The following is a 15,136-nucleotide window of genomic DNA, read 5'->3' as shown; positions in this document are numbered from 1 at the left end:
GACCAGTTCTGTTTTTCTTTAGCCCAGGTAAGACGCTTCTGATTTGGGGTTTTCATGAGCTGTAAGCCGTAATCATCTTACTTATGACACATCACGGCTTGAACTATCTTGCTTTGCATGTAATGATGCAAATGTCGTATTCCTCTTGTCAAGCCGCTCCTGAACAACAAACAACATCAGAAGCGTCTTACCTGGGCTATTTAAAACTTCCAAAGTTAAGCGTCTTACCTGGGCTATTTAAAACTTCCAAAGTTAAGATGAATAACAATGGACATCCTTGTCTTGTACCTTTTTTTTACCTCAAAGTTCTCTATGTAGTCTCCATTTACAATCACTTTCGCTGTTTGTTTATAATATATTGTTTCAATCATATTTATAAAGTTTTGTCCAAAGTCCATTATTTTTAATTGTTCGATCATAAATTGCAGGAAACATTATCAAATGCCTTCTGAGCATCTAAAAATATTAGTGCCAATTGTTTCCCTGGATGCAGTTCATAATATTCCAATATATCCATTACAAATCTTAGATTATTTTTAATTTGTCTCTTTAGTAAAAATCCATTTTGATCTCAATGTATAAACTCAATTAAAAATCTTTTCAGTCTCTCTGCTATTATTGAGGTAAAAATTTTATAATCCACATTTAGTAATGATATCGGTCTGTATTTTTTTATCTGTGTCAAATCTGAACCTTTTTTGGTATTAAAGTAATATTTGCTTCTGTCCATGTATTTGGGAATTTAGCCTCCAATAAAAGTTCATTACATACATCCTTCAATGGTACACTTAACTCCATCGGTAGCCCATCTGGTCCCGGTGTTTTCTCATTTTTTTGTCTTCTTATAGCCTTTGTTAGTTCCATCATTGTTATTTTTTCCTCTAAAATAGTTTTAAAGTTTTCTGAAATTTTTGGTAAATTATTTTCTTCCAGTTATTGAATCGTTTTCTCCTGTGAAATTTCTTCTATATCATACAATTTCTTATAGTATTCTTTAATTATCTTTTTTATTTCTTCATTTTTAAATTGTAAACAGCCTTTTTCGTCTACTAAGTTATTTATCAGTTTTTTCTCCTTCTGTTTTTTAAGTTTGTAAGCTAACCATCTTCCTGGTTTATTTGCATTTTCAAAAAAAATTGTTTTGCTCTTTTAATTGGCTGTGCCAATTTTTCTGATTCCATCAAATTTATGTTTTATTGTTTCCATTTGTCTTTTCAGTATTTTCTTTTGTGGATTTATTTGCAGTTCTAATTTTAATTTTTCAAATTCTTCCCTTAACAATGTATATTGTTGTCTTTTATCTTTGGTTTTTTTTTTTGCTGTATATGTTATAGCTATACCTCTAAAATTTGCTTTGGCTGTATCCCATACATTTTGTAATGTTGTATCTTCTTTTTTGTTTTCTTTGAAGAAAAACTCCGTTTCTTTTGTTGCTAATTCTATAAATTCTTTTTCTTTTAATATAGATTGATTCAAAGTCCATCTTAATTTTTTTTATATTCCTTTCCATGTCATTTTTAAAGGGTTGTGGTCTGCCCATGTACCTAATTCTATCTCAATCTCCTGCATAATTGTCCTTAATCCAGGTGTCATCAAAATCATATCAATTCTTGACCAGGATTTATGACTGTTTGAATAAAATGTGTATTGTAGTTTTTCTGGATTAGTTTCCCTCCAGACATCTTGTACCCCAATTTCCTCTATCATATTAAAAAAAAGTCTTAGGTAGTCTTTTCTTCCACTTTTTCCTGTTTTGCTACTTTTATAATCTAATGCCCCATCTACTATTGCATTGAAATCTCCTACTAAACAAATATTTTGATACTCCATTTCTGTTATTTTTCTATGGAGATTTTGATAGAATTCTTCTTGTTTATTATTTGGTGCATATATTACTACCAACAGTGTTTGTTTTTTATGTAAAAATATTTCTACCATCACAATTCTTCCTTCTTCATCTGAATAAATTATTTTAGAATCTATTGTCTCTTTGATATATACAGCTACTCCTCTTTTTTTCTGTTGCGCTGATGCGTGATAAAGTTTATCTCCTAGGGATCAGCTTTTGCACCACAATTTCTTTATTCTTATATTGTAATGGTTCATCTCTGACTCTTCTCAGTATCTCATCTCTTATTGCTTTCTTTATAAATCTTACATGGACTTCTCTGGGTAGTTTATATTTCCTTGCATAGCTTGAATTCATTCAAAATATTTCATCTATCTCCATTTCTATCTCTGCTCATTCTGTTTTTAAAGCCTCTGCCAGTAGATTAATAATCACTTCTGCTATATCTTTTTCTCTGTCTTCAGGAATATTTTGAAATCTTAAGTAGTGTACATCTTTCTCCATTTCCAAAGCTGCAACTGCTCCTTCTAAGTTTTGGTTTACTTGTTCTAATTTTTCATTTTCTTGCATTAGCGCTTTTTTGTCAATGTCATCTGATTTATTTTCCATTCTTTGAATTCTTTATTCATTTTTAACAATCATTTGCTGATGAACCTCAAATTGTATCTTTATATCCAGCATTTATTCGTTTAATTTATCAAAGTTACGTTTTGTCTCTTCATGATTTCTCTGTATTGATTCTTGAATTAATTTTAGTATAATTTGCATCTCAGTTTGAGCAGTATTTATTTTTTCTTGCTGCAACATTGTTTTAATAAATCCCTGGCCTGTTGGGCTAGACGTTCCAACAGAGGATGCAGAGAAAGTTTTTTTCATAAATCTAGTGAGATTTGGTGCACTCATTTTTCAATTGAGTGAGTTTATAAATCCACAGGGAGAAAAAGCAAGATTAAAAAAAAGAAAAAGGAAAAAAGCCAACTGTCTTAGGCTAAAATCCAACCATATAATGAGCCAACTACTTTAGGCTAAATCCAGATGCTCTAGTCAATTCAAAGATGTAAAAATCCCTCTGTGTCCAAATAATTCCTGTTGTAGTTATATCCAGAGTCAAAAGATATGATTGTGGAGACTCTCTTCTAGTGTAAAATCATAAAAAGCTCTTTATTTGCACCAGGTGTTGTTTCAAGGTCAAGAGCTTTTCAAGTTCTTTTAGTATTTGGTATTGCTGTAGTATCTCCTTTCACCACTAGATGTCCTTATTGTCTATATCAGGCATGTCAAACTGCCCATGGACTGGATGCATCATGCCAAAACCGCGCCCACCCCATTGCTGGCAATGGGGGAAAAGTCACGATATGTCGTGCGATGTCACGTGACATCACGAGTTTGACATGCCTAAATATATTCATATTTAGAAGATTTTTTGAAAAGTTTTCTTTTAAAGTTCTTTTTAAATTATTTCTCATAGAAATTGAATATAAAAAGATTTTCTTTAAATCAGTCCAAATTCTATTTTTAAGTATTCTTTTATATTCCTTAATTTCCTTCCCTTCTTTGTAATTTCTTGCCGCTTTCAACTCCCTTCTTCCTTGATCTTTCCGGGGTCTTTGCTTTGGAAATTTTTTCCAATCAGGGGATCTCTATTTCCAAGTCCATAAGGAAGAGGAATAAAACAATCTCACCCAGTTTCAGCATGTTGTTGACAGTCAGGTGTTTGGCAGCGCGCTGCGGCTCCTCTCTCTCTTTTTCGGCTGATGATGACTTGGACTGCCTGTTCTTACAGGCAGCCTTTCTTCCATCCCTTTGAAGAGGTTCCTCGGTTCGTTTGGACTGGCCGCCATCTGGTCCAGACTCCCAAAGCTTCCCTTCTCCTTCGTTGCCTTTCCAGGGCAACTTTCTGACCCCTTAGGGTCACCAGACAGACCGAAGTCGGGCTAAGAAGCTGGAGCCCCGGTTTCTTCCACCCATCTCCTCATAGTATCAGACTGGAAGTCTCCATATACAGATTTTCTTAACACATATATGCTTGTCAGACAATTTTAATTAATGTATGTTACCCTCTCTAATGCTCACAATTTTCTATGGAATTTCCTGTATAAACAAGTCACAAAATCTGGAGAAGAAAAATTTAATAATAATAATAATCCAGCTGGTACACTATTCCAGGAAATAGGAATTAGGGTGCTTTATCTTAAAAGGGAATGCTAAATTCTTATCATCATATACCTATATATAATAAGATGACTTGGTTTCTTACATTAATGAGCACTAGCTCTAAATTATGCCTTCTGCCTAGTTAAAATCTGAAATAAGGTTAAATAAATATTAGTATATGTGATTATCCATTTTTTTTCTTAAGAAGGCGGCTATGACTAGGTTGGAAGCAAATGCCATATAGGAACTGGATCTCCTCAGAGTAACATGGCAATGTGGTTTTAATAAATTGAATAGATGAATATAGCAAGCATAACACAATTAGGGCTGATTTTGATTATCTCATGTACCACTGAGCTTTGCACTTTTATTTCTTTTTGCTGCCATCCATTCAGTATGCACCATGCCTGAGGCAAATGGAAGATATTAATTAATCACTGTATATATTTTAGAAACCAGAAAACTCTACATACCTTGTGCTTTTAAAGAAAACAGAAATAGCTTACCTCATCATAATATGCTCTTAAATCTGCTCTTTTTGATCTTAAATCCCATAATACTATGGTCCCATTTTCGTAACCTATTAATAACTGAGGAAGAGGGAGAAGAAAGAAAACACAATCAAATTGTCAAACTAATATGTTTTAAGAATATTTATTATAAAACACATGCGGCAAATTCAACACTTCCCGGTAATTTTGAGGCTCACAAAAATGCCACATAACTTCACCTCATCTGCTGTGAATCTTTCTGGAGGAACAACTTTGTTTACTCTTTCAGACCTTCTTTTTTTTTTTTTCAATATAAAATTTTTATTGTTTTCATCATAAGAAAAGAAAAACATCACAAATGTTACACAATGCTATATGAAAAAAAACCCCACCCCCCACCCCCCCGGACTTCCCAAACCTAATCCCAGGATAATATTCAGATATAAGTAAACAAATATTAATATCTCTAACTCCACAAAGTGTATTATTCTACATGAATAGGTGAAATATATTAAAGAAAAAAAAAGAAAAACAGATTTACTGGAAACCTAGGTTATATTCCACCACTCTATGCTTCTTTTAAATATAAACAATCCATCTTCTCCATATTATCCTTCTAATATATCCTTTAGCACCGTCCCTTACTTGTTTCAAAAAATTCCCATCTTCCATAGAAAAAATCATTCATTGAGATTAATTTTCCCTATCACAAATAGCTCTTCGTCTCTCTCNCAGATTTACTGGAAACCTAGGTTATATTCCACCACTCTATGCTTCTTTTAAATATAAACAATCCATCTTCTCCATATTATCCTTCTAATATATCCTTTAGCACCGTCCCTTACTTGTTTCAAAAAATTCCCATCTTCCATAGAAAAAATCATTCATTGAGATTAATTTTCCCTATCACAAATAGCTCTTCGTCTCTCTCTATTACAACATAGTTATCATATTTATAATAATAATGTAAGTCCAAAAAATACATTTCTATTTTTAAAAAATATATTCTATCATTTCATCAATCTACATCTATAAAAAATCTTTTTATGCCCTTGATAAAGTTTACACCTTCAAATACTTATCAACTATAATATCAGAAAATTCCCATCCATTCATAATTAAATCAAACAAATTCTATCTATTACAACATAATTATCATATTTATAATAATAATATAAGTCCAAAAAATACATTTCTATTTTTTTTTTTAAAATATATTCTATCATTTCATCAATCTACATCTATAAAGTCTTTTTACCCCCTAAATTACTCCCTCAAATACTTATCAACTATAATAACAGTAAATCCACATCCTTCATTCGTTATTAAATCAGAAAAAATCTTTAAAGCCTTTTTAACCCATCAAATAACATTTTATGTCACGTTTAAACCTGACTCTAATTTTCTTTCTATGCCAAGTTGATTCCCATATTAAAGCTTTTCGGTTATCAAACCTCAAGATTTGATTACAAAAATTTCTAATCAATTCAAACTGAACAAAATTTTCTTCCCTTTCTACCAATATCATCTGAGTATTATATTGACTTTTACTCGATATTATGAATAAATTATCCACTTTATTGTATTTTCTAGAAGGTTGTGTCTGAATATCAATCTTTGTTATTTTTAATAATTGAACTGAGTCAATTGCAGTTACTTCTTGATCATCAAAATTATCCATCAGTTGTAGGTAACGTTTTGTGGAATTAGTTGGCTCAGTAGTTTCCACATTTTCTCCCAGTATAGATTCACAATTGGATTGTAAGCATAGTGTCTCTGTCTCTTTAAATTGTATATCTTGATATGTAAAAGCCTGTTCAGGATTACTCAGTTCATCTTCTATTATTCCTTGTTCCATAACTTGATTCATTATTAGAGAGTCGATGTGAGGTTCCAAAGTAGCCTCTATTTTTTCCAGTATTAAATCATAGTCAAGATGTGGATAACTTTCATCCACTGCCACCGCATCTACAAATTCAGCCAAACCTTGAAAAGCAGTTGCCACATTCAAACAAAAATCCTCATGTTTCTGTGATAAATCTTGTTGTTGTTGTAATAAGTCCTGTTGTTGTTGTATTACTTGGTCAAATCTATTTTGCATTTTAACATCCATCGCTTGAAACATCTCAGTCATTTGTTTAGTAGTTACAGACATCAAGTCCTGCAGCTCTCTACCAGAGNGTGGCGGCGGCTTCTAGCTTCGCCGAAGCGAAGGCGTCCTGGATCGCGGAGAAACCTCGGGGCTCCGGAGGAGTTCTCACCTACATCGTCCACATGGGACGACTCGGGAACTCAACTCCTACCCCGGGCAGCTCACCTATCCCCTTATGCCCAGGGGAAGGGTATCAAGCCGTTTGACAGCTGATGCTAGCTGTCAAAATGGCTTTTACGCTGAAACAGGCGGGAGGCAGCAAACAGCTGCGTCCGACGAAGTCGCCTGCCACCGGAAGTCCCCCTCTTTCAGACCTTCTTAACTGTTCCTGTTTCACTAGGATCTCTCTTTTTAAACATTTCTCTGAGCTGTACCTGGATTTTTGTTCAACGTGCCTGTGGGAATGCTCATCCACTGGAGACTTCTGACTAACAGGCATTAAAACTTCAGTATTTCCCAATTCTCATGTTCTGAAAAATTTGCAGAACGTGAAATAATAACATTTTTGTGTCCATCTGTAAATCTATACGTCTTTGATCCTGCCTTTCTTTCTCAACCACTGTTGAAACATGTAAAACATGAACTCGGTACCTCTATCTGTTTGTAGTTGACATACACTTTGATTATACTTCCTCTCTACAAACATTATCCACTGCTTAAATTGTTGAAACACTTCTGTTTTGCTTTATAGTAAATAACAAAATAAATATCTAGAGAAATCATCAACAATTACCAAAGCATATTTGGCACCTCCCATTGTTGGGGATAGAGGACCAATTAAATCAGCATGTACTAACTGCAAAATTCTATCAGATTTCCTATCACTTCTTTTGCTGACAGGGTATACTTTCAATTTTGCCTCTTTGCAAATAGCGAAATCCAAATAATTGTCACAATCTTTTGCAATCAAAACTACAGCCGGGTCAGGCATTTTCTCAATACTTTAATGCTTGTATGACCCAGCCTTCTGTACAATAAATATGCACACTCATTATGCTTTGGTTCATTAGAAAAGATTGTCTGTACACTGTCACCAGTTTCCTTGTGGTTCAAAATGTATAAGTTGTTTAGTTTCAAACCTTGTGGAAATACCCTGTTATTCTTTATGACCTTGCATGTACCCTTTGCAAAAATTACCTCATACCCTTCATTGTCTAAGCGAGACACACTCAGAAATTGTGATCTAAATCTGGTACACATAAAACCTTATCAAACGATTTACCAATACATAGTACATATACTGTGCCTTGCCCCTGTACAAAATAATGATTATCATTTGCCAGGCTTACATATTCCTGGGTAGCTGATCCCAGACTAGAAAAAAGTTTTGGGTTATTTACAATATGCTCACTTGCTCCACTGTCCAACAACCAAATGTCTTTGTTGTTTTTGTTATTTGCCTTCACCACAGAAATCTGTGCCTTCTTTTTTCTGTCTCTCTGCTTTCTCTTTCCTGCTTGAATCTTTTAATTTTCTTACTGGGCAATTTCTCTGGATATGCTGAGTGGATCCACATGCAAAGCAGTGTTTCACTACACAAACTTCCAGCTTGTTTTCTCACTGGAAAATAGTTTCTTTCTGTCTGGGCTGCAAATTACTGTGGTTTCTTTCTAGCATTTTCTGTTCTTCTTCCAAACGTTTCCCAGTCACATACCTCATAGTTTAATCACACTCATCCATGGACTCAATACTTATTACTAACACGCCCCATGTATCACGCGAAGTATTAGTACCACTTTATAAAATCCTAGTAAGACCACACCTGGAATACTGCAGTGTAAAGATAAATTTAAAAAGAAGTAAACTGTCTCTCCTAACTAACTTAGTGCAGCTGAACACGTCACTGAACTGTGAAAAGTTCAAAGAGGCATATTAATTCAAGATGTTCAGCTTTGGGTTTCTCACAGAGAATTTTCTATAATTTTCTATTCTTTATCAGAACAGTTTTGTCAAGAGCAGATATCCATATTCTGGCAGGTTCACTTCTAGTGTTTCTCTACTGATGTTTAAAGCATCATTTCCTCCTTTCCTTCATGAATTGGTGAATAGCAAGTAGTATCTTGGGAATGATTGAGCCAACTAAGACAAGTGCTGGCCAGATTTTTAGGAAACTCCCCACATACTCTCCAAGGCTTCTTGGGAGCCCTCAGATCATCATAATAGATTCCTCAGTCTCAACTGGATTATGAAGTGATCTGGATGAATTTCTTGTCTGGCAATGGGGCCTATCTAGAAGGTATTCTGAGATGAAACTCAGGATATTCAGGAGCGCTTCTACGTCATGAAATTGCAACTCTTCTCTGTAAAGGATTCTTCAAGTCCATGAAAGTAATGGATTATGTATGTATGGGATGAGGAATATGCGCTTAGTGTTAGCAAGTGTTCATACTTAAAAAATTCATTACTGAGGAGATTAATAGAAATCATAAAAAAAACACCTCTTATAATATTCTCAAGGCTGGTCTCCAAATATTACTTTGCCTTGTGGTCAGAGCTCACCTTTATAATTTAATTGCAAAGAAGCTCTCATATTAATTTACAATTATAATTTGAAGAATAAAAATTTATAGACAGAAAAATCACGAGATCCACAGATGTATTTTTAAAAACTATATTTCAGCCATGTAAGAAATGACACTACAAATGAAACATTGTAACTTTCAGTTCTTCTGAAAGTTTGCTAGACATTTTTTCTTTGAAGTCTATTAAATATTTTAAAAACCCCACCAAATGGACTTTTTTCAATATTTTCAATCAAGCAGGTCATCTGGTGAATACCATTTGATGACTGAAAATCTCTAGCAATTAGCTATGCAGCAATCTCTGTTCCTTGATCTGTGTTTTAAGAACACCATAAAAGAGGCCTGACTAATATATCTATTTAAGAAATATTACTCTCAGGAATCAATCTAAATAACCACCTGCAAAAGGAGCATAAAAGTTAATCTATCTAGGAGAAGGTATTTCAAAATGAATCCTAGAAGGCAATGGCAAAGCTTCCGAGAATCTGTGATTGGGAAGGCATACAAATCCTGTAACAGTACACAACTTTTTAGTGGTATGAAGTCTTCAGATCTAAACTGGCAAGCATGCTTCAGAAATTTCAAGGCTTCTCATTCCTTCAGTTTGGCATCCATCATGAAAATGACATAGTCTGGTTCTTGGTTTAATAAGTCTTTGATAGGGAGTATTCTGGTCCACCATTTCAGCTAAGCTTTAGAAAGGATTGTGAATACAGGATATCGATTAGAGAAAACTTCCATTTGTTAATCCAAGAGATATCTGGATTTTTCTCTCAAGTTTAGAATTGGAATAGTAATCTAAATATTAAGAGATACTTAATGATTGCCAAAGTTTTTAAATGCTTTTATAGATACTTTGCATGGAGAATTCAAAGTATCTTTCATGATTAAATGGATTAGATGAACAGATGGTTTTTAGTAGGTGGTAATGGTAATTGGACTCCTGGTTCCCTTCTTGGCTTGCTGAGTTTAGGCATCCAGCTGGTGGGAAGATAGGCAAAAAAAGCCTGTTTTGTTTCAAAGATCACTTAGTTGACTTTTTTCGTGGTATTTTTCTCATCAGCTTCTATGGGTATGTAATTTAGGGATTGACAAAATATATATCTACTTAAAGAAGGAGTTTTCTTTCAGATGTTTTGCCTTCATTTTTCATTAGTTATGGAACTGAAACAAGTTATTTTTACTAGTTATGGAGCTAAATATTTATCTACCAAGGAAGACAGAGAGTTCTGGTTTTCCTTCTTTAATTGGACTGGCATTCTTGGACTATCTCCAGGGTAGCTCAGCGGCCAGTTTACTTGAACTTTCTCTGGAAGACCACTGGAGTCTGTCTTTCTGATCTTGGAGAGGCAGCACCTCTGATCTGACTGTCATTTTGCTTGTAAGGGGAGGGGGAATAAAAATTTAAATCAATATTTATATTGAAACATATTATAATATTTTATTTATAGATTAAACAGCATTAAGCAAAACAAAATAAACTGATTGAAAGTACATATTTATAATGAACCAACAGCCTACTTACAAAATATTAATATATACATTGCACATTTCAGAAGTATTTGTTGTATTTGTATGTTCAGGTCAATAAAATCTCTGTTTAATAAAAACTTATTTAACCTTACCCAAAAGGAAAGTGCATTATTTTTTCTCGATAATATTGTATTGTCCATGGCATTTCATACTTTTTATGGATACTTATGTATTTAAGTTGTCCAATTAATTGTAGCAAAAGGGAAAAGCTGCTAAAACAAAAATACTGAGAAATACTTGAATTCTTCTTACTCACTTTCCCTTCATCTCTTGGGCTATCACTCAGATGCACAACAGGCCCAGGGTGAGTCTTTATCGATCTGCAAATCAAAATTGAGACTATAAAAATCAAGTACAATTTATTTCTGTTTCGTAAACTTAAACAGTTCGGACAAAGGTGACTGTGGCTGTGGATTAAGGGAATTAGAGTCAAAAACAGCCGAAGGATGCCAAATTGTAAAAGGGATTCTAATAAAGCAATTATCCAGGAATGAACAACCAAAATCTTTCATCTCAAGTCTGTATGTTACTCATGCTCCTGTAAACATCCACCACAGGTCCAGGCTATATTTATTTATTTATATCCTGCTTTTATTTTTATATATTTACATATATCAAGACAGCGAGCATACCTAATACTCCTTCCTTCTCCTATTTTCTACACAACAACCCTTTGAGGTGCGTTAGGCTGAGAGAGACTGGCCCAAAGGCAGCACTGGAACTCAGAGTCTCCTAGTTCCAAGCCTGGTGCCTCAACCACTGACTAGGCCAAACAGGCTAGCTTGGCAGCTTCTGCTTGATGAATTTGGTGCAAGGACAAAGGGTTGCAATTCTGTCTGCTATTTTTTTCTGTTTAACTTAATCACTTTTTTTCCTATTTCAAATTACGCCTTTTCCGTCAGAACCACCTCGTGGCACTTGCACAGATCTCAAGAGGACTGGGCTCTAAGCATTATTACTAAAAGGGTGGGCAACCTACTGCTGAAAGGTAAGCCTTTTTCTGTGACTCTTAGAAAATGGGTTGTCTCATACACATATATAATGTAATGTATATAATTATAATGTGTACTCTGTTTAACATTGGGATACTGTTCTTTTTTATCCCATCTTTTTCATATATAACTCAAGGCAAGGAACATACCTAATGCTCCTACCCATCTATTTTTCCACAACCACCACCCTGTGAGGTGGGTTGGGCTGAGAGAGAGGGGCTGGCCCAAAGCGCCCAGCATTTTCATGCCCAGAGGAGGCCTCAAATTCACTGTCTCCTGATTTTTAGGCCAGCACCTTAATTTCTGCACCACACTGGCTCTCAAACCAAATTTGATTTTTAAACTAAATCAGACCAAACCTATTGCTCTCACTAACAATTTCAAAATAATTTAAAAAAATACCTTAGTTTCAAATACACAGTATTTATAGAGAGAACTAACTGTAAGACACTGACATGGAAACTGAACTATGCAACACACTGAGATGTCTATTCTGCATCTACCACACTGGCCTGGACCCCTAACACCTTCATGGACAAAGGTCAGGAAGCCTTCACAAGGTCTTCTTCTTCTTCTTCACATGTGGGTTTTGGCTTAATTTGAATGTGTGTAAAAATTTTAACCATTTATCACAAATCTGACTGAACCAGCTAGATAAATTCTCTATATGAGGATAAAAATGACAGGTTAAGGAATTCTGGGAAGTGAAGTCCATATATCGTAAAGATGCCAAGGTTGAAAAACACTGTCCTAGATATTGAGCTGAAAGCCTGCGCAGAGTGTACAAAGGCAGAAGATAAATCTGCTTTAGAGAACAGCATAGATTTTTAGATCTAATAGTGAAGCATGAAGGTCCAATCCAAAGTGGGCTTGGCTTGTTCTAAAGCCTGCCTGTTCAGCTGCCAAGATATTCTCTCCCTCCAGACTGGCCGACAGCTTTTACTACAGAATTTTGCTATGGAACTTCTACCCTTCTTGAAATTAGGATAATAAAGGCCAGGTTCCTCTCTTTAGTTACACAAACTAATCTATCAATATAAGTAAAGAGTGAATTTAACTGTATTGCTCAGAATCAATTCAGGGGGGATTAAATCTCCTTCTAGGGACTTTTGAATTTTTTGTTGTCTAATTAGTTTGTATTTTTCTGAAGCTGACTTATGAGGTATCTGCGGTAATGCAAAATTTTTCCACAGACTGCTCTGAGAAATGGTCCTCCTAGATACTTGCAGGCTAAAGCAGCCTAGGAAGATGCTGGAAATCTCCAGCAACATGGCTTGCTATTTAGGTCTTGCTGTTACAATTAATTGTTCCCAAGCAGCTTGCACAGCATGCTTTGCTTTGACTGCTCATATGGATGATAATGCCTCCACTGAATGATTAGCTCTATAAGGAATAATTCCAGTAGGCCCTATAAATGGCACTGTGTTTGGTTTCTCTTCCTTTATTTTCTTGCAAACAAGTAATCCTGATCAGACTAATCCATTAAACTATGCTGATTAACATGTTGCTGCTTAACGTAAAAAATAATAATTGCTCTCTTCTGGCTGAGCTGAATCTGCCTTTTTTGTTATGGGTAGGTTTTGATTCAGGGCAGATTTTATTTATTTGTACAATTTAGAGGCCGCCAGACTTTAGATGACTTTGGGCAGCTTATAACAAATCAAATGAAATCTTTATTACAGTCATAGATCAGCAAAGGAGGGTGGGATACGAACAATTAGTATTTTGTTGTAGAGATAGGGGCCAGGTAGAGGTCGTGAGCAGCAAACTGCCCTTCCAACGCCTGCATGCCTCTTCTCTCTACATGATCTCATCCATTCACATCACCATGGCAATGTGGGAAACTACCCCAGGCTGGTACATGATATCACCTGGTTCACATGATATCAGCTAGGTTACATCAACAGGATGTGGTAGAAAACTGCTCCCTGTCTGGGGCCTCCTAGCTTGTATATTCTTAAGGATTGGCAAGGGGTTTCACCAATAGAAATGCTGTTGCTATGCTGATGCCATGTTAAACTTTATGCTATTTGGAATACCTGTATATAAAGAATAAACGCTGCAAAGGCAGTCAGCCATATTTGCATCCTGCAATGACTGAGCACTGATTACTACATTTTGTTTTTTAAAGAAACTAAAAGATGCACCAACATAGGAAGAATGGGATATCCAATGTAAAAAAAAACAACATTAAAGTATAATTAAAAAAAGAAAAAGCCCTAAAAATATTAAAAGTATATATAAAAACAAGAGTTTAAAAATCTAAAAGAAGGGATAAAAAAAATGAATGTAGGGGAACATAAAAGTTTATGGCCACCTAAATCTTTCACAACAGAAAATACTCTTCAGTAACAAACTTTTAGCAAATGGACAGAATTCAAAAGTTGAGTCCAGGATGTTGCTTGCATTTGTTGACTACAGTATCTTAAACCAGACAGTCTGATTTCTCTGTCTGTGAATATCCCAGTCTGCTGAATAAAGATCCAGATTTTACTGGAAGCTGCTCACAGTCTCAATAACAAGCAATTATAAAAATTAATCAGAGAAGGCATATAATTCACAGTGCTTATTTTAGACCCAGACCAAAAAGTAATTTCCTTGGACTATCTAACAGGCTCCTAAAACTAACTCCTATCCACTAATAATTTTAAGAGAGAGATATTTATTTTTGCATGCAAAAAGCTCCTGTAAAATTGCATTAGGGCTAGGAGAACTAAATGTAAGACTCTGGGAACCAAATTTGAAGCTCCTGCCTATAAGTGCACTTTATGAGCTACATCCCTTATATTTTAAATTTAAGAGCAGGAAATGTATGACAATAGGGAGTAGGCTGAACCTTTGAAGGATATGTGTGGGCTGCTCTATGTCACAGTGTTTTTTTTCTCTCTGAAAAAATACATGCAAGCCTGAACAGATGCTACTGAAAATAGAACTGTGTGGGGTAATTGCCTGAGTTCTCTCCAGAAGTCTCCTTCAAATAATCTGGCCTTGAAATAATTGAATAATTAACACTAACTTCTTTTAGAAGACCCACACATCTGATCCCATACTTATGCGAAAACAATCCTACAATTATATTCTGTGCCTAATGCAGGATGAAGTTGAAAAGTGTAAAACAACTTTTCACTTGGTTGTCTTATTAAGAGTATTGTAGTGCTACCTCCTCAGAGGCCGCCAATGCCCAGGCCCTCCCAGCCACGTCCCCCCTTGTCCAGCCTTGCAGCAATGTTCTTTAGAGATCGATGAGATGTCTTACAACCGGAGCTCACGCAGCATTAATGGGTGGCAGGCTCTTCTTGTTGAAGCAAGACTTTCAGGCACGAACTTAACCAGTCTCAGTGGTTGATGCTCTGAAGATGTATATAACAGCTCAGGGCTGCTTTAGCAGCAGGAGTAGCAGGCCCCTGAGCAATCGTTCAGAATCCGATGAAATGGGGGGGGGG

At 35.2% G+C, this 15,136-nt stretch overlaps 1 protein-coding gene across 2 annotated transcripts in view; it reads right to left on the bottom strand.

The window, feature by feature from the left end:
- Positions 1-15,136, bottom strand: part of STXBP5L (syntaxin binding protein 5 like) — an 84,617-nt gene that overhangs the window by 46,932 nt on the left and 22,549 nt on the right. For both annotated transcript variants that reach the window (XM_015812118.1, XM_015812117.1), the window contains exons 6-7: positions 10,958-11,021; positions 4,510-4,593 (exon numbers count right to left, since the gene is read on the bottom strand). In XM_015812118.1, coding sequence (XP_015667604.1) covers positions 4,510-4,593; positions 10,958-11,021 — 148 coding nt within the window. The remainder of the gene's footprint in view (positions 1-4,509; positions 4,594-10,957; positions 11,022-15,136) is intronic.

The sequence above is a fragment of the Protobothrops mucrosquamatus genome, unplaced genomic scaffold (genome assembly GCF_001527695.2).
Source record: "Protobothrops mucrosquamatus isolate PMUCROS unplaced genomic scaffold, P.Mucros_1.0 scaffold69, whole genome shotgun sequence".
Classification (NCBI taxonomy): domain Eukaryota; kingdom Metazoa; phylum Chordata; class Lepidosauria; order Squamata; family Viperidae; genus Protobothrops; species Protobothrops mucrosquamatus.
The sequence above is the reverse complement of the archived record's forward strand: the minus strand, read 5'-3'. Positions and strand labels throughout refer to the sequence as shown.